The sequence below is a fragment of the Diadema antillarum genome, unplaced genomic scaffold (assembly GCF_040938485.1).
Source record: "Diadema antillarum isolate AM-2024a unplaced genomic scaffold, OU_Dant_1.0 seq00000927_RagTag, whole genome shotgun sequence".
Taxonomy (NCBI): domain Eukaryota; kingdom Metazoa; phylum Echinodermata; class Echinoidea; order Diadematoida; family Diadematidae; genus Diadema; species Diadema antillarum.
Window position 1 is genome coordinate 1,031,467 of NW_027271778.1, and position 20,744 is coordinate 1,052,210.

The 20,744-nt window shown below is 39.4% G+C and overlaps 1 protein-coding gene across 1 annotated transcript in view; it reads left to right on the forward strand.

Moving 5' to 3' along the window:
• Window positions 1-10,920: 10,920 nt before the first annotated feature.
• The window catches only part of LOC139741388 (SMC5-SMC6 complex localization factor protein 1-like), a 33,190-nt gene continuing 23,366 nt past the window's right edge, over window positions 10,921-20,744 (forward strand). The window contains exons 1-10 of the mRNA XM_071651970.1: window positions 10,921-10,994; window positions 13,968-14,144; window positions 14,969-15,047; window positions 15,215-15,455; window positions 15,756-15,939; window positions 16,966-17,077; window positions 17,714-17,907; window positions 18,523-18,591; window positions 18,885-19,061; window positions 20,116-20,300. Of these exons, the coding sequence (XP_071508071.1) occupies window positions 14,013-14,144; window positions 14,969-15,047; window positions 15,215-15,455; window positions 15,756-15,939; window positions 16,966-17,077; window positions 17,714-17,907; window positions 18,523-18,591; window positions 18,885-19,061; window positions 20,116-20,300 (1,373 nt within the window). The 5' untranslated portion in view covers window positions 10,921-10,994; window positions 13,968-14,012. The remainder of the gene's footprint in view (window positions 10,995-13,967; window positions 14,145-14,968; window positions 15,048-15,214; window positions 15,456-15,755; window positions 15,940-16,965; window positions 17,078-17,713; window positions 17,908-18,522; window positions 18,592-18,884; window positions 19,062-20,115; window positions 20,301-20,744) is intronic.

A 20,744-nucleotide genomic window follows, 5' to 3' on the forward strand; every position in this document is an offset into this window, starting at 1 on the left:
ACTGTGTAATTCGAAATTTACGTATAAATTCGAATGATTTATTTTTTAGTCCCTTTGGATTAAACTTTGGCAAAGTTCAAGTTCAAGTCTATTTTTATTTTCCTCCATTTCAACATATCAATAACATGACATTATACCCACAATGTACATGAAAGTATATCAAAAATTATCAATGTAATGAATAAAAAAGGGAGTATCCATTATGCTTTTCATTGGGATTGCAGATACAGGCATTAAGTGGATAAACGAATCGGAGGATTGAGACGGGGGACCCACTAAAAAGCGAAACTTGTCAGATTGTGGGTCCCACCAGTTACAATATACAATGTATATACATAAAAAAACTAAAGAAATGTGTGGTCACCAAAACTCATGACAAACAATCATGTTACAGGACAGACACAATGTGAGGTAAGACACACTGAAGTACGAACAAGAACACTACAAACGCATGGACTGGTGTCGATTGCTGCCCATTTTCCCGAAATAGGTTCGGTGATGATAGATCATGATTTCCGAAAATTAGAATCTTGACCCGGTTTCGAGATTGAAGATTTATGCAGACTGTTTGCACATTACTGATGACCTACAATACTGAACCTGGCCTTGGGTGGGCTTATCGATGTACTATATCTCTCATAGATCGATCGAAGTTAATAAATCAAGAAGCGCGATAGATTTATTACATTGTATATGCACCAGATTGAGGCATCAGTGATGCTGAGAATAAATGATAAAGCTTATTTTGCAATCACCATTGCTTGTCAGTAACGACAGAACCGTAACGTGAATTTATGGACAAATCTAAACAATTCAGATGTCCATTATTACTGTTCAGTGAACGGTAATAAATCGCACTGTGTGATTAAACTAACTGACGTATTGCGACCACCAAAAATATCTATACCGGCCAAAGACCAGTAACTCATGTAGCAGAAGAGCGTTTTAGCAATTTGTCCGTTAGAGTCATAAGACTGCCTGGGCCTATTGAATCTACCCATGCTTTCAGGGATTTATGTAAAATGTGGCGTCTATATATATCAATATTTGCTTAAATCATAAACCTCGTTGTTGCTAGCTTCAGCACGACTTTACAATCGTGCTCACAGTCCTTGGCTTGGGCGGCAAAAGGGAGAATTTCTCCCTTGCTGGTCATTTGCAGCGACTCGTGTCGAGCGTTTAATTAATGACAGTGAGAGTATATTTACGAACTGACCGAGGCAAAGGATGCAATCAAATGAGACGTAACTGGAATAATCGACTCCAAAAGATTCCAGGTCTGAGATTTGGAATGACCTTGTGTGTCGTGGGATGCTAATCGCCCATTCATCAATCGATAATCACGCAAAGCTTTTTTTTTTGGGGGGGGGGGGGGGGGAGAAAAAGTAAAAAAAAAAGTAACATGAGCAATCCAGCAATTAAAATCTGCGTTATGAGGTAGGTTGTATAATGGTATTAAAAATGTATTGTGAAAGAATAGACGTATGAGACACGTGTGGCTCTACCGGAAGATGTATCAATTAATAAGTAGAGGATGATAAATGTGTACGGAATTTTTGTTTCCTATGAATGGTTCACGAACACTTTTCGCGTTCATTGAGTCATTATCCATCACCATCCAATCCAATGTCCATACAAGCTTCGCTTAAAAGTTGTTGTCGTCTTCATGCTTCTTTCGTGTATCTGCCGTGCCCCTGTCGTCACTGTACGAGAGCTATATAAGGATGGGGGAAAGCTGTGAAGTGGTAAGTTGGTGTAACGGCAGCCGCAGCAAGAGAAAGACGCCAGACGCCAGCACCCGATGGATTCGAACCCGGGTCCCTTCAGCAAAGATGCATCCTAATCACTGCAGTCTCAGCATTATATAGCGTGGGTTGTACTATTGTCGTCTGTTTCAACATTTATGGAGGTTAGAGGAGAAGGAGCAGCATTGTGAGTTGAAAATTTGATTCTTCTCAGAGATTGAGGACCCCCACCCCCCCCCCCCAAAAAAAAAAAAAAAAGAGGAAGGAAATTACTTCAGGAAGCTCAAGCGAAAGACGTAAGAGAACCATTCCCTCTCCTCATTTTAAAGTGCATCGTTTTTTAGTAAAATACAAACAAAAAACAAACAAACAAACAAAAATGAATTCTACCTGTATTTGATGTTGAATTCAGTTTTGATAGCAGTCTTTGGACTCATTTCACAAAGCAAATTTCAAAACAGTATAATATTGATAACACAGGAGTATATTTAATGTGAATCGATGGCTTTGCCTATAAAGTAACCTAAAACCACACCGTTAACTCGCGTATCGAATTTTCACCGATCCACTCAAACCTGTCGAAAATTATGTACAATGCTGTAATCTGAGATGTATTGACTTATACGTTCCCAGCATAAACTTTGCTAGAAAATAGAATCCAAGAAATTGCTTTTCCTGAATTTGTATTTGTTTCCAAACTTTTTCTCAAGTGAACACGTTCACGTGTCATCAGATCAATATGCATAAACAATATTTTCAAGTGAACACTTAGTAGAGATGATAATCAATATCTGTATATAAGTGGCAAATGATTCCTTTTCAAAGTAAAGAGACAAACAAACTGACAAAAGAAACGATGTGTAAGTCATTAAAGGGTGTGTACAGTTCTGGTCGAGGTGAAGATTTAGCTTTTAACGTTTTGTGAGATATTCAGAAACCACTCTATGAGATGTCAAAGAGCATGCGGTTCTAAAGGGTGTCAAAAGTTTATTCGATGAAAATCGGTTTTGAAATGGCTTAGATTACCAAAAACAAGGTGAAACAAAGAGATACTAGTAAAGTTGGGGCATGTCGCCTTTCATTATTAGCACCTTTTGGGATATCTCAGCCATTTGAAAACCAATTTTCATCAAATAAACGTTGAAACCTTCTTGCTCTTTCATATTTCATAAGAGGCTTTTCATTATCTCACTTAGGAATGTTCAAAACATGAATCCCCACCTCAACCAGCACTGTACAGTCCCTTTAACCTATTTTGTGATTATGTGTGCGGTAATACGAGACGTGTATCTATCCATTGAAAAAAAAAATCGGTGCATGATTTATTTATCAGAATTTTTTTTTCCAACGTGAAGAATTTGACAGACACGTGGCTCAATGATCTAAATGGGTGTGGACACTAAATCAGAACGAAAACATACTTTAAGATGGCCATCATTCATTCAAATTGCAGAGATAAATGCATTTTATGACAACCTAATGTAATAATGTTCTCAGAGTCTGACATTGGCAGTCTGTGAATAGAGCAATGCGGTGCTGGTACAAAATTATCCAGGACGCCCTCATCACCACAGTCATACGCTCTATACAACGGAGAGCGATCAGACGTTTGCTATTCGTGATTTGTTTGTTTGTTTGCTTGCTTGCTTGCTTGGTTATAATTGTCATTTACCCTTTATTCCTCTTGAGTTATTTCAGATGTGTTATCTTACTCTTTTGCACAACAACAATACTTACTGTTATTGAACTCAAGTGAACATGCCTACATTCATGCAGGAGCTGATTTCTTTATAATCGTATAAATATGTTATTCTAACAAAATAATGCCGTTGTACTGATCATGATGATGATAAACAGGAAATTAATAACACGAGACAAAGAGAAAGAAGATGGATGTGAGCTATAACTGAGGAAGGAAGCAGAAACATCAAATTCATTAAATTTTCCGGGGGAAAAAATTGATTGATCTTTTAAGTTATTAATTGATGAAGAAGCTGCAGATTTTATGACGCAGAATCAATGAGATTGGATATGATACATAATAATGATGATAGAAAATTACGATCATGATAATGTTGATAATGATAATTCAGAGTAATTATCAAGAGCTTGAAATTAAAATGTCTCTAAGGGTTGAAAAGGAAGAAAGCAAAATTTCAGAACATTCAGACAACTATACCAGCTGTACATGCTCATGCATGAGACTACTTGAACAAACAGGCTATTTTTTAACACAGCTGTTGAATCAGTTTATTTTATACATTCAGGTAGACTATTCCACAGCCACAAGGATGCTGACACACGTGTTGGTTTGTTTTTGATGAGTTGTTCTGACTTAACTGTCTGGAGTTTTATACATGACGAAGAATATGAATCGTCACTTTGTAAAGCTACCAGTGTGTGTTTGCGACGCCCGGGCGCGCCCGCCCGACCCGTGTATTGTATGACGTGTTTACCTGTCCGTGTCGTATCGCAATGCATACGAGCCACTGAAGTAAAAATGTACATGGAAAGCATAATAACACACGAAGAAAATGGCACTATCCGCTGCCATTTCGATTTATAATCATTGTGAAACTTTAATCTAAATTGCAATTGCAGTAATTGTTTACAGTAATTAAGTAGTTGAAAATTGCATACAAGCTGTATAAAGGGCAGGTTATTCACTGAACGAAAATGGCAGACTTTTAGCGCTCGCTCTGTTACTCAGCTTTCTGTGTTTGCGTCGTTGCTTCCATTCAAAGTTCTACTTCAGTGGTTCGCGTAATCGACCCCGACGTCAAAATGTACACGTCATCGCAGGTGCGTGAACTCAGACTGCGTGTTAGTCGTTTCGCTTCATACCCTATATAAATCTGGCTCGCTCTTCACCGTTGTGGTTCATTCAGACTGCGAGCTTGTGAGTGGAGGCTGAATGCCCGACTTTATTGTCAGCATCGGAGAAGCAGCGGGTAGACTATGAGAGAGTTGGCACAATAGTGGCACGTTTAGTAACTTCTTGAAAATCATCCGTTGAAAAATTTCATGGTGGACAGTAATATCAACCGTTCTCCCGAATACATACACACCCGTATCCTCTTCTTTGTTAATCGCTGGAAATAAACGGTAAGTGAGACATTTTTTTTTTTGCTTCTATTTGTTAGAGGCTATCATATTTCCGCCAACGGAGGGTAGGAAAGAGAATCGAAGTTTTGTCATGCAAGGATTGACTCTCTGTATACTGATAATAAATATTTCGACGGGGAAATGAGACAAGATATGCATTGAATGACTGCAATATTTAATAGGGCCTATATATTAACATTTACTCAAAGCGATATCTTGTTACACAGGTAATGAACAAAAATGTCTGCCATCAGTGCTATTGTGATGATGATGATGATGATCCATGACTTGTTCAATTATCATCTTAATTGCCATATCACTATTATTATCGACAATATCATTATCATTATTATCCTCATCATCATTATTTTGTGCTGTTTTCTTTATGAAATGTGTTATGATTATTCGCATTCATTTTTAGAGTAATGGTAGTCTGTTCGGATTTTAATAAATTGGTGTTTTTCTGCTGCCTTTTTAGGCTTTCTTTCTTTCATTCTTTCTTTCTTTCTTTTTTGTGTGTGTTGTATACTGTCAATGATAAAGCAGTCGACATGAATGGTATCCTTTTGCGGGTAAGGCCCATGATATAGGCCTTACCAGCAAAAGGGTACCATTATACTATTATCTAGACCGTGGTTTTGACATTTGAAAATATTGACTGCATGTGAGTCCATTAGAAGTAGAACTTTCACGATTGCTTCCATTTACATTTCTCTCAGCAGTTACAATGAAGACGACAACAATTTGCAGGCACACTCCTCAACTCGAGTGCCCCATCTGTCTCACCGTCACCATGGAAACGGTGACTCTGTCGTGCTCCCACGTGTTTTGCGATGGTTGCATCGTGCGTATACTGCAGTCGCAACCTGACACGACACGACTGCCTTGCCCTATGTGCAGAAAAGTGACATTCGTGCCCCGTGAAGAACTGTCAAACTATGGAGCCGCTCCTACAGCCCGTGATGATGCTTGTATTAAAAGCTGTCAGCTTCTGATGGCCGATTGTGAAAGCTCTGATTATGTCTCGAGTGAAGACAATCGCCGGAACTACGCAATGCTCCAAAGGTCTTTGAGTAACTTCAGGATTTCTCTCACAGATAAATACATGGGACATGCCTGGTCTCTGGGAAGGCGCCCGTTTTGCACCTTGCATCCGGATGAGTTGGTGGAGTGCTTTTGTACAGACTGTCAATACTCTGTCTGCTTCCGATGTGGAGTCCTGGGTCACGTGCAAGAAGGACATCATGTGGTGGATGCAGCATGGAGGAATTATGATAGACTGGTTCCTGAACGCATCTCAGACTTAAGCCCTTTCGCATCAGATGAAAAACCGGTGGAGAAACCAATCATGGAGGACTACGTTCATGTCATCAACGAACAGCGAAAGTCTTGGAAGAGGTCATCGAAAACAGCAAAAGACAATGCAGACAAAGCTGAGGAAGATTCATGTCAGCTGTCGACTGGAATATCACATCCCTTTGTCACATCTGAACTCAGCGTGCGAGAGGGGGATGTCAGCATTTGTATAGAGCCAGAAGATGGTCACCATCAGCAACACTTTTACCTAGTCGATGTGGTCAATGAGTTGCTAAGCAACCAGATAAGAATAGGGTTAGACACGTATGCCTCAAGTTTTTACAACTCTTGTGAGGAACCTGAGGAGAAAATGGACGGGGACTCGACTCCGTTGCGTGGCAACCCAAGGGATGCGCAGCTCAGATCCGAGGAGACCATAAGTCAACAAACTCTGGCACAATGGCCTCTGAGAGCTGTGGTAGATCTACCGCATCGAATGGTTACCATGGCAACAACTCCAGAAGGCGACATAGTCGTAGCAACTGTGGATGGAGATTCTCACCTCGTCACAGCCGACGGTCAGCTGTTGAAGTCCGGAGTCAAGACAGGACGAACCGCCAAAGTAGGCCTCATGTCCGGTGGAAGGTACCTTACTCTGGACAGCAACAACTCTATCTCAGTCTACACGCGAGAGTGCGAAAAGCAGCCAATAACGTTTGAGACCTTGAGTCATGACGAGGGTGGCTTCAGCGATCTGGCTGTCGACGCTAAAGACAACATCTACACCAGCTATAGGAAAGCCAAGGCAATCATGTATTTCTCGGGCTTGATTGGAGGAAAGGCGATCAGGCGCTTTGCCTGTGACTTCGAACCTATCCAACTGGTCCCACTAATATCACAAAGTGCAGGCTTGCTGGTTGTAGATAACGCAAACGTGATCAGAATCATAGACCCATCAGGTGCAGTAAAACATATCTTGCGAAGCAAGGGAGCAAACTACATCCCATGCCCCACTGTGTGTCGAGACGGTTCCATCATCGTCGCCTGGATAGATCACGATCAGGGCTTTGTCGATATCGATCGATACACGGAGGAGCTGAAACATTTGGAACTTCTTGTCACCAAGCATAAGATCATAGTGTCGATGCCGAGTTGGTTCTCACTGGCCGAGTTCCCTTGCGGCGAGATTGCTTTCTGTGCAACTGATCGACTGTACATCTTCGATGAACCATGTGAAAGGGAAATTATCATAGAATGAAAGGCATTTAATATAATACAAAGGGATAATGATTCTTCCTATATACTGTTTATTTTCAGACTTACTCATGATTACTTTTGGATTTAAAAAAATAAAACGGGGAATGATCAATGAACAAGAAGCAGAAAGTTCGCATTTAAAATCATCATTTTCCATCGTATCCCACCGGCAACGGCTTTTCTTTTCTATTTTTGGCCATTAAAAAATCGCTGTCTATTTAATAATGGCATCCGCCTCAGTATTCTAAACGAAAATTTTCACGTTGTGTAAATATCAGTTATCAAAATCACAAGATCAATTTGTATAAAGACATGTAGAGACAGTATTGAGAAAAACTTGAATTTTTAGACAAGTCTTAGATGTCATTTTAATATCCGGTATTATACATGGCAGAAGTAATGTAGCTTGTTTTGTTTTGTTTTGTTTTGTTTCATTTTTGTGTATGCGTGTGTATGTTTGGATTAGATAATTATACACGTCAGTTGTGATGACGTTTCGTATAGGTTTGTATTTGCTTTCTTTCCTTTGTTTGTTTGAGGCTATAAGTATACTTCTCCTGTTTTTAATTTTCTCCCATTTTTGTTTTTGTTATCATGGGAGACATTTTATCTATGTGGATTTTACTGGCGTATCGTGAATAACAATTCTTAAAGTCATTGATAATAGACATGTTTATAAAGGAACAACTGCTACTGTCTTGCCGGAAACATTGCAGTTATATTGATGAAATCACAACACAACAACAGTTTGTAGATCATTATTTCATTTTTGCTCATCAGGCCTATTTACTGTAATCCACGACCCACCCTTGAGGGTAATGAATCTGAAACACCCGAATTTTGTAAAATTATATTTAACTTAAATCACACTAGATATAAGTTCAGGGCTCGACATTAGCCATGGTCGGGTACGCGTGGTCGAGGGTCACAAAAAAAAAAAAATCATGACGGGCCACCAAATTTCCAAAAGGGCTACATTTTGATGGCCCGATCGGGCAGCTATATTCAAAATGATTTTTTTTTTCAAATTGTAATTCATATCGGGCCGACGAAAGTTACAATTCAAAGATTTAGTGGCCCGAACGAGTTACCAGAAAAGAAGTTATTGTCGAACCCTGAATATAAGAAACACTCTAAGAGTACCGACGGAAAACAACATCAAGCAGACATGTTTGTTTCACATTTGTTTCAAATACTAGTATCAATGTCTTGATGGAATTTGTTTTGCCTTTTGCACTTGGGCAATATTCGAATGCAAGATCGTTTCACGATTATTATGAATGTATATTGTATTGTGGCCTTCTGTCGGTTTTTAGATACACTAATACAGCTATGAAGAAGTTGCATGTCATGTCTATAAAACCGTGGTCTTCTGGAATGCTAGTTCATAAACAAGTTTTTGATGATTTTAGACACTGTTTGTGAGAAATGTAATTTTATTTGTTGAAATGATATTTGGTAATGGGTTGACATTTGATTTTTTTTCATTCTTGCCGTTATAGGATTTAGCACATGCACGATGAAATGGACTCTTATCGCAAGTCGTGTACTGATGTCCACATTTCTTGTATGATATATTCATTGTCATAATATTATTATATGCATGTGTTATTTCACTCAGAGAACTAGGCAGAAATAAAATCAATTAAATTGAAACGAAGTTTCTGACGGACGATTTCTGATTTGTGACTGATGTTTCATGTAGGCGTAAACCTAGCCGTCCCGCATTATGTTTTAGTTTCTGACGGACGATTTCTGATTAATTTTGTGACTAATGTTTCAGATAGGCGTAAACCTATACCGTTCCGCATTATGTTTAGGCCTAAAGCGCCAACAGGTACGCAACAAGACATGACGTCATATAGCTTTAATCAAGCTTCAAAATGTCATATTTCACTCAAAGCAGAAGCTGCACCCTTTGCGTATATAACTGATGTTTATTCTCGGTATAAAACATGGCAAATGGTCTATGATGTACTGTTTGACTCTGGAGGAATACTCCAGAAAGAATGCTGCTCCGAATCTTGTCGAGTATTCCACAATGATCCAGCTTTAGAGAGACGTTACTTTATCAAGGAGACACACGACCTTTGGGAGACAAGAATTTGTCTCTCCTTAACGTTTTCACCTATTGAGTATAGGACCTACATGCAAAATACTAGTAGCCCTTTCAATCACATGCTCTATGCTGCCATTAAGTTATCTACACAACGTCCCCCTAGACTAAAACTGGGTCCAGAGTTAAATGTTTATAGATATAAACACAATATAATTTACACACACACATACACACACTCACATATATATACACACACACTCACAAACACACACACACACACACACACACACACACATATATATGTATAAACATAATGTAATATTCCTATTTAAATGGGACATTGGGAAATTACATTAAATCGTCATAAGAACCATTCGATTTATGAAACATAATCGTGACATATTCAAGTTTTAATCGTCGATCAGAGTTACAAACTCTATAGACAGGAGAGGATATTCATTATTGATACCATTTATTTATCTATTTGTTTACTTATTCATTTATTTACTTACTTATTTATCTATACATTTAAGAATACATAACCCTCGGCCCCCACTTTTTTTTTTTTAATTCCAGAAGCGGCACCAGAAAAATGTGGTTAAGGTTTCTTTTCTTGTTGTGAAGCCGATCAACCCCGAAAGTTGTACCAGAAAATTGCCGCTGAAGGCCTGTTTTGTTCTTTTTGTTTTGTTTTGTTTTTCCTTGTCATAAGAGTTGATGATTTCTCTTTTTTTATGCTTTGTTAGCTGATGAAAACCCGAAAGTGACACCACAAGAAAATAGCACAGAAGGCCATTTTTTATCTATTTATCTTTTTAGTGTGTTTGTGTGGGTGGGTGGGTGTGTTTGTGTGACTGTGTGTGTGTGTGTGTGTGTTTTGGCTTGTCAGCTGATGAAACCCGGAAGTGGCAATATGATACTGTCCCCCGCCCGATCCTGCATGCTCGGGCAGCAATTTCGTGATCAGTGGCAAAATCTTTGGCAGACAAAAAAAAAAGAGAAAAAAATCGCTCTAAGACCTTGCGAAGGTTCGCCTTCATTTCACACTGTACCATCTTGTGTCAATTTCGGGAAAATGGTGAGACGCCATCCTTACTAAAATAATGGTGCTGTGTGTTTGTGATATACTAGAAAGTCATGATCACAGAAATAATACTGAGTGCATGTGTATGAGTGTTCCAGTGTAGTGTCATCATCAGTGTTGGTACGGTGCAACGTGTATTACACTCCGTGGTATCGTTGATCGTGTCACGAATCGAGTACAGTACTAGTAAGTAAGTGGCTCGTACGACGCACTCGTACGCGCGTGCTATACTGCTTCCAAATTAAGTACTTCTTCCCTAAAAATTATACGGCCGTTCAACTTCGCGCGCGCTAGGTGAGCTAGAAAAAAAGCGTACTAACCTACATAGTGAGTGCAAGTGAGTGCAGTGTACAAATGAATGCGTTTTCCCGTAATTTCTGTCTTCGCTGCCATAGTTGTGATGGTGGTAGGAGAAATTCTGAATTTGACTTGTCTCCTGGCAATCAAGGTAAGCTAGCTAGGTGGTAAATTAGCATAATCTCATATGTTCAATGATAAGTTAAATTACTGCTGTACCATAGAAATTTGTATTTGTTCTGAACTACTTGACTGAAATCGCGACACTGATTCGTCGCGACCTGCCAGCTGCCCTCGCCTCGTCCTTGATCGGCCCCTCGCGTGCTGTGATGTGCATGTGGTTGTGGACGTGGAGCCGTGGCTGTTTGATTTTCGCGCCTTTGAGTGTATTGTAATTGCCATTGTAATTTGTATTGGGAGTCATTGAATTGCACTTTCGTGTTCAGTGTCAGTGCCGCGGGGGTGTTTAACTAACGTTAGAGTGAAAACTCCTCGCAATTTGTGCAAATTTATGCGCAGGTTCCATATCATGACACGACTTTAATTTTTGACGTTATCGCTCTCCTCCTGAGACAATCCCTGAGGCTGAAGCCAGACGCAGTCTCCGCGGAACATATCCCCAACGTCCTCCGACTTTACAGACCGATCTTTCGGTCAAGACACGACGGTTTCGTGATGGGATAGGTAACGGATTAGCTCCTGCGACATTGCTTCCATGAAATATCTGCACGCTCAGCATCCCAGCCACTTTCCAAACATATTTGTACACACGAACATAAAAACATATAACTAAAAGAGTCTATAAACATAGTCTAGTTGTCTAGGTTTTCTAACCGGGCGCAGGCATGATTGATAAACCCTGGTCCCTGCCCTGGCGTTTAACGTTAGACACCGGGCGGACAGGGTTAGGACTCTAAAGGGTTACCCTATAATCCTCGCATCAACTGATCAAAGTCAAACTAAACGGTGATACCCCTCCAACCCCCCCCCCCCCCCACACACAACCCTATTAAACTGGTACGATTGGCTAGATCTAACCTGTTGCCATTGCTTTATCATTTATGAAGTTTAAGGCTAAGACCGGAGCAATTGTTGCAGGAGCAAATGTCACATGTTGTGTTACCAATAGCAATATGACAGGCATTTTGCATTGTATGCTTCTTAAACTATAGCTGGATAGGGCATTAATTAGTGAATAGTGTACCATTTCACTGGCTTCGAATAGACGTAGTTAGCTAAGCTAGCGTGATGTTCAACAATGCAGCTTGGACTCCGGAGAATGCTCCAACGCCAAGCCTAGGCAATTCCAGCCTTACGGACATTACATTTAGATTTAGAGAAATTTTTGTGACTTTGTGGGCTTATTTCAACAACTCGGGATCATCAATCTGAATCCATTCATGGTTTATTCTAACCCAGTCGTTCTGAAACGCTAGCAGTCTGAGTTTTGATTAGTTACGATAAATCATTTTGTAATTGTAGATATTACACAAAATGCTTGCCGTTGCGGACATTACATTTTTTGGACACGATTATTTACCTCCATGTGGATATGTTGAGAAATTTATGAATCATAGCATCAAGTATAAGAAATTTTCTTCTGAAATGAGTGCTCAGGTCCTGTTTAAGTTGTAGATTGATAATTGTGTACAACACATTCAGCATTTACTCTACAGGTTCACAAATGTAGCGTTACGGACATTACTACTTTGTCCACTTTTTAAAGTCCAAATATTCATACTTCAACACAGTTCTTATTTCAGACACGGCTAAAATTAGTGTTTTTTGGTCCATTCTTAACAATAAACCACTTTGAAAGAAATGCTGGTGTGTTGATGAATATGTAATATAATTACTGAGAGTCAAAGATTGTGTGTTTTTACAAAAATTAGCCAAAATTTTGCCCCCAAAAGGTTTTTTTTTTAAGAAAAGAATGCCTAAATGCACTTCAATTGTATCAAAATACCACTGAAATGAAAGAACATGACAAGTTCTCGCATTTGATAATAAATTTGTCCCTATAGCTCATATATATTTCAAATTATTGCAGATTTATGATTTTTAGGAAAAGTAACATTTTTTGTGGAATTGCCCACCTGCACTCTTCCATTAAATGACCACACACAGTTCTCCAGCAAGATAGTCATGACTCTAACCGTTAGTACTGAAGTAGGCTAGACCTAACATGTTAGTAGAGGTCCAGACCTCTAGAGTTTGGTGGTCAATGATTGAATGAAGATGAAAGAAGAGATTTGAGATTTTATCTATTTTAAGCTGTAACATTAAATGTTGGAATCTATATGTAACTTGTTATTAGGTCTGGATACTAGCTGGTTTTAACTTTTAGATTTATTTCAGAGGAAATGTCATGGAACTTGGTGAAATCTTGTTGTAAAGGTATACAGAACAACTACTTTAAAGTTTTTCTTCAAGTACTGTATACGCTATATATTTCGCGTGGGTTTTATTTTCGCGAATTTCGCGAGTCGGGAGCTATTCGCGAAATTAACAACACGCGAAAATATTACCTTCCAAAATGAATCCCTTGCCTTGATGATACGATCGTTTCAGTACTAGTATACCATGTCACGGCTTACCGAACAGACCATACTGGCTAAGCTTGTTTACGCACGTCCACGTCTACTTACGAATACTGTAGAGAGCCAATCCATTATCGCAAGGGGACCACTCGTCAGAAATCTAGCGCGATGGACTTAACCACTTCAAAAATGTTGAATTCTAACTTACTAGTTCGCAGAGTTTGGTAAGTTTTTTTCATGCAGTGTATATCTAGTATCATTCTTACTTGCTAGTAAGTTGAAAATTCACACTTTCTTTGCCACTTCATATTTTCTCTGGTCCCCCAATTTAACCACTCGCGAAAATGTGTGACAGCGGCAATTCGCGAAAATTTATGTACGCGAAAATTATAGCGTATACAGTAGTAATATCCTTCCTTCTTATTTACCCCAGGACAGGAAAAGGAGTGAGTGACTATCTCATAAAAATAGATAAATGTATAACCTTGATACATAACAAAGTATACTATTAAACTGCTACTAACTGCTTTACTAGTACATTGTGCAGTGTTTTATCTAAGAACTTTGTGAATGTTCCCTTTCAGAAATGTTCCATTGCTGAGGTGTGACAGGCACGCGTTGCCGATACAATGAGTAAGACCTCGAGGAGGGCAGGCAGTAGACGCCGGCGTGAGTTCCTTCTCACAGGGTTTACAGAGGAACAGAGACGGGATTGCTGTGCCAAGGTTGTGGCTCTTGGAGGCTATTACCATGAGGGAACGGTTAGTGCAGATTCAGTAGAACTTTTACAATTTCCTTGGAAAAAAGAGGAAGGAACATGAAATTTCAGTAGAGGTTACAATGCCAGAAAGGGCCAGGGGGAACCATACATCGACTTATCAATTGATATGTTGCCCATGATAGGTTCATTATGCAGTGATTATTTTTGTATCATTAACTTTAATACAGTCCAACATTATTAGGGGTCCTACATGCACATTTAAATTCTGAATGTGCCTAAAACACTTAGTGTATGATTATTGCCCCGGATATTTAGTGGTGCCACTGTGTTTGACTTTTGTCAGATAGTTGTTTCAGCTATCCGCCATCAAAGAAAGAAAGAAAAAAACCAAAGAAACAAGAAAGAAAATCGACATGTCTCTTGCCTCAAAAAAATTGTGATTTGGAACTACCTGATGTTCCTAGAATATATTTTGCCTTGCTGTGCATATGATGATAAGTACTTGTATTAAGATACATTTTGACTTACAATGATACAGTCAAACCTGTCTTCAACTGCTCAAAGGAAGCACAAAAGGTGGTCATAGTAAACAGTTGGACATTGTAGACAGCTTTGATGTGGCAGCCATTTTGACCGATATTTTTAATGTCCCATATAATGTTCACCACAATACTACATATTGCATTGCACCTATACATACTAGTATTATAGTCATCCGTAAAATATTAGTTAACCATCATGCCCCTTTTAATCATCAGCTGATGGACTTACATTGTAACAGCTGTCATCATTCTGTCCCAATTCAGAACTTAGCTCCATCAGGCCATTAGATGTATATTTCAGTTCTGTGTGATTTCTTTACAGGCCTATGTGAAAAGTTGCACCCACATCATTTGTGACAAGCCGATGAGGAGTGAAAAATTCCTCAGTGGATGTGCCTCAGGTAAGAAAATATTTGATTCATTGAGTTGTTTAATGCCAGAACATGTATGATGAATACCTTGACAGCTGTTATCCAGTCCCAAAAGCCAGCAACAAAAATTCATTTCTGGTAAAACATTGCCAATTTGCAGAAAATGTTAGAACCGCAGCCTGTTTTTGTTTCTTCAGGGAAATGGATTTTAAAACCGACATATATCAGGAGCAGTGCGGACCAAGGATACTGGCAGGATGAACTCGACCATGAATGGTGTGCTGAGGACTGTGCAGATACCGATGTTTCAGCAGATATCCTTGCAGCACCACGGCGATGGAGAAAAGCATTATCCTCCTCTGGGGTTGGCGCTTTCCATGGATGGAAGGTGCTCCTTCACTTTGGGACCAGTAGGAGGAAGTCAGATGTCTATAAGCGGTAAGTGAGCTGTATGCCCTGTAACAGTAAAATGGTTCCATATGAAATAGATACGTTAATTCACTTTGTGTAAGATGCTGTCCCACAAACCTACAAACGTAACCATAACATTAATCTTCACATCAAATTATACCTAAAACCCTATCACAACCCTCACCCTAACCCTAAGTTCTTTGAAGAAATAATGTCATGTCACACAGCATAAAACCATATCCATGTACCACAAAGCTCTGAATCTAACAGTGGTGATCTTGTAATATGAAGACACTTTTCAATCTTGCCTCATTTTACTCTTCCCAGAATTCTCCTGGCTGGTGGGGCACAGAGTGTGTTGCCGAGGCTCCCAGCTACCCATGTCGCCAGTCTGGCCTCTCGGCTGACTCATGTTTTTGCTGACCGTAGTCTGAAGGACGATGTCAAAGTTTTGAAGGAGGAGGGGGTCCCCTGTCTAGCACCAGAGTTCATCGGGGAACACCTCTTTCAGGTGAGGTGCAAATTAGATTTGTCAAATCACGGGCGTCTATTAAAAGGGATGGTACAGTTTCGGTTGAGATGGGGCTTGAGGTTTCCAACGTTTTTGGATGATGATTTTTTTGAGATAATGAGAAACCTCCTATGAAATATGAAAGGACATATGATTCTAAGAGTACAATTCTAACTTTGTTTGATGAAAATTGGTTTTGAAATGGCCCAGATATCCAAAACAAAGCAATCCTAATAAAAGGTGTAACCCATCTTTTATGAGGATCGTGTGTATCTCGCAAAAATTTAAAGCTGAATTCTCATGTCAACCAATACTATACCATCCCTATAAGTCCAGTCTTGCTGCATACGTTTGTTTGGCAGAATTTGATTTCAAACATGCACTGGACTTCCATTAAGCAAACACAGTTGTAACAAAATTATTGCTACAGTGAAGTAAATATTCAGGTCAAAAAATTACTATCAATAAATCATTTTGAAAATATATGTTTATTTGTTCAGATATTACAAAATTATAACAAATGGGTCCCACCTTATATAAGCACCGCTTTGTTATATTTTGTGTTTATGTATCTCAGCCATTTCAAAACCTATTTTCATCAGATGAACTTTTAATTCCTCTTAGAATTGTGTGCTCTTTAATATTTCATATAAGTGGTTTCTAATTGTCTCGTAAAAAGTTAAGATCTGAACCCTCATCTCAACCAAAACCATATCATCCCTTTAAGATATGTAGGTGTATGCATTATATTTTTTTTTTTCAGATTTCTGGGGGCCACTTCCCATGTACTTACAGCTGTAGTAATGTGAAAAGAAAGAGTGAATGATGATTCACTAATATTATAGCAAGTACTGATGTTGAAAATGAGTTGATTTGAAGAAAGGAGTGTTGTTGTGATAGGAGGAAGGAGTGCCACACAGATTTCCTCTCCTTCAAACGATGTACGACGAGCAACCAATGTGGGTCGTACAAGCTTCGGGTGTGGTTCATGTGAGTTCCTTTGATACTTTCTTCCCGTACCTCTAGGTGGAGCCATGCATGGCAAAATTTGGACTCTGGGAGGCAGCAGAGACGCCCTCACAGATTAGCCGCTGTCAGGACATCCTCCTGTCCAGCATGCGGAAGCAGACTTCTGCAGGTGAGCAGGCATCAAACAGTCCGTATGCCTCTGTCCAAACCCTCAGTTAATATTTGCATGTCCATGCACTGGAATCAATATACACGCGTCAGAACTATTGGGCAATTTACTTTTGACCATCCTCTCCGTCAATATACACTTTGGTCTCATTTTCTTCTGTCAGATGTTTCAAGCTATATTCAAGCTATGCACACAGTGAAAATTGTAGCACACACAAAAAAAAGTAATAAAGTTTGTGGTTGTTTTGCAAACTACTGTACATAACTCAGAGAGAAATGTGCATATGCAAATAGCAGTTAGCATTTGCATTGTTTTGAACTTCTGCCATGCATTTCTTTCTTTTCACTAAATATTTTCCAGCTAACATTATGGAGTTTCCATGGAAACTATAGTAGCGAGTTTGTTATTAGCTCTACTAGTTCTGATGCATGAAAACAAGTTTATAGATTATTTGTCAATATGATGAGAATCCCTCGCAAAATCTTGTGAGGTAATTTTTGTGGCTCGAGACACAGTTGCCATGGTCACTTGAGTTGCGAGCTGAAGTTTATGTGTTGACTGTACCCCCACGATTGATTTGTACAATCTACACCTTTGGATATACATCACAATCATTCACTTCTCTTTGAATCACAGACACCCCTTCAACAGGGCCAGTACCGTCAGGTGGTGTTCCAGATAGTGTCGGGCCAGAGGAGGTCACCCCAGGGTTGATACCCGGTCCAGGGAATGGGATGACTGGCAATGACCCAGGGAGAGGGGTCAAGAGGAAGCTGCACTTTGACCCCTGCCAGCTGAAAGAGGCTCTACAGATCCTGAAGAAAAGAAAGGTTCTGACACCTACTTCCTATTTCACACTTTGCATGTCAGAACATCACATGTGCTATTCAGGGTTATTCCATGTACCCCCATGACCTTGTGATGTTGTGACCTAAGTGGATATTTGTCTACAATGAGATACTCAGATCTTTGATAGGTAGATTGACCAAAAAATATTGTTTAACGTTGAGATGAGATGCGGCACTATTTTTTTTTTTTTAAAGCAATGCAGCTTTTACGATGCTTTGGATTTTAACAGAGCACCATTTAGTACTTGCCTGGAGAGTTGTGTAGATCATGATTCATTTGCAGTTGCTATAAAAGCAGAAATTTTCGGGCAAGTTGAAGTTGTTTTTTGCTCTTGGCCAGGTAAAATGAAAATTTCGTGGACAGTCACAATTTAGTGAGCACTGTAAATGGTCTGCATTACAGTAAATTCACTCTAGCTGCTGAACTAGTAAATGTAAAGAAAGCTACAAATGACATAACAGTGATACCCCTGTAGATTCTCATTAACTTAAGTGGTGCATACACTATATTTTAAGCCAGTATTCTGAGATAGATTTTGGAATGTGAAAGATTACAGAAGCACTTTCAACATTCATTTGTAACTTTTTATGTCACAGGAATCATCACAACATTTTCCCCTGGTGCCATACACAATGATGATTCCAAGATCGAAGAAAACATTTCAGGTGAGGTTTTATTCTTTTTCAGTGACGTGATTACATTCCTTGTCTTCTAGATTCAAGTATTCTTAGTGATTCATTCTTAAGGAATATTTTGATTAAAGAAGACTGATTTTCATTTGTCTATTTGTTGTATTCCACACCTTTTATAGCAATGTCTCTGATTGTATAAAATTTAATTATGTGACAATGATTTCATGAATGTTTTTGAATAGAGGTGTTATTTGTTGAGACAAGTTGACAAAGATTGAAGAAGTAAGAAACCCTAATGATATCTTTTCATTCATAACGATGAATAGTGTGCTACAACCGACCCGCGAGACTTCCCAAGGCCGTACCACTCCAGCCTTCATAACTTTGTGGAGGGTGTGTTGGAGGACAGTCAGTGGCAGGATTCCCTGTCCTGCATCGCCTCCACCATCTCCACAGAGTTTTACCCTCCTCCAGAGATCCTCCACCACATCATGATGAAGGTTCTCCAGGTAGGTCTGTGGCTGCCTCTTCTCTTTCAATGACAGTGGCACACTCATAGTAAGTGAGAGGCTCCAGTAGACTTGATGCATGGTAGCATCTGTGTTACCTGTCTCCTCATTAAGGGGATGATATAGTTTTGGTGAGATGGAACTTCAGGTATCCAAGTGTTTTTTGTGAGATGATGAGTAACCTCTTTTGCAATATGAAAGAGTATATCATTCCATATCAAGTGGAATTCAAAGTTTATTTGATGAAAATTGGTTTTGAAATGGCTGAGATGTCCAAAATGAAGCACCTAATGAGAGTTGGGACCCACCTTTTACTAGAATCTCTTTGCTTTGATTTGTTTTTGGATATCAGCCATTTGAAAACCGATTTTCATGAGATAAAATTTGAATTCCTCTCAATTGTATACTCTTTTGATATTTTATAGGAGGTAATAATTATCTCACAAAAAAATATAAAAGGTGAATCTCAATCTCAACCAAAACTAAACCATCACTTTAACTCATTGAGGAACGAGTCCTGAGTATATTCGGGCAAAAATCTATGGGAAATGCGTGTTGAAGCAAAATCAAACCATCCTCAACGGGGTAGGTACGAATATGATCCAGAGCAGGTGGACACTAAATGTATCAAAAGAACTACCATTAACTCTTCTTTATGGTCAGGTTTGTTTGGTCTCTTTTTCATTGTCTTTCTCCTGTGCTTTGTTTCAATCGTTGGCCTGTCATATCTTCAGATTTTAGAAACTTATCGCATGAAATATTTCTGTTTTACGCAGAATACAGTGAAAGGCAAAATAGTGTCCTTAGAATGAAAGATACCAACAAACAGATGACCAGAAAAAACCTGCAAAAAGGGATTTTAGAATTATGGTAAGGCTTCAACTGGTGAGAGATGCATTCAAGCTTAAAAGTATATGAGTGGTGTAACTGATGTCTTCATGTAAGGCCCTCATTGAGCCAAATCTGATGTAGTGTACACCATCTACCGGTCAAGAACTGAGAATGATAAGAGACCAGCCATGTAACCCACATGCCCCTCCTTCCTTACCTCCAGAGTAATGATATGGCCTTCTGTGGGACCGCTGTACACACCTTGAAGCAAGTCTTATGCCTTCACAGCCCCGCCAGCCACCCCTCGCTCCGAAGTCTGTACCTCGGTGCCATGGCGCCCTCTAGTGGCAACAGGCCTATTGGCCACAAACACCCCTGGGAGTTTCTGAAGTGTGTTATCAGGTGAGAAAGATGGGACAGACCACTCTAAGGCATGCCCAACATACTGATCTTTGTTGCAAGTGTATTCAAAGTTCATTGCAGGAGGGGCATTTCATGAAGCGTTTTGTTGGATAATTTGTCTGACAAACTGTTACAAGCTACTGAAATCCTTGTATCTGATTGGCTGAGAGTGAAAATGTTGGGCAAATTTGTCAGAAAAAATGCACCATGAAATGCCCTCCAGAGGTGCCAAATACCCCAGACTTTGGTGGAGGCTTCCTAACGGATCAAATATCTCTTCATCTCCTGGCCTGAAATGTAAGAAACTCCCTGTTGTGGGACTGATTTTTGCCCATTGAGGTGCATTTAAAACACAAGTAACCCCGGATTGGCCTTTGGAGACCTTTGTTAGTAGCCATTTCATTGATAGCTCTGGAAATTTCTCTTTGCAGAGGTACCAACTGT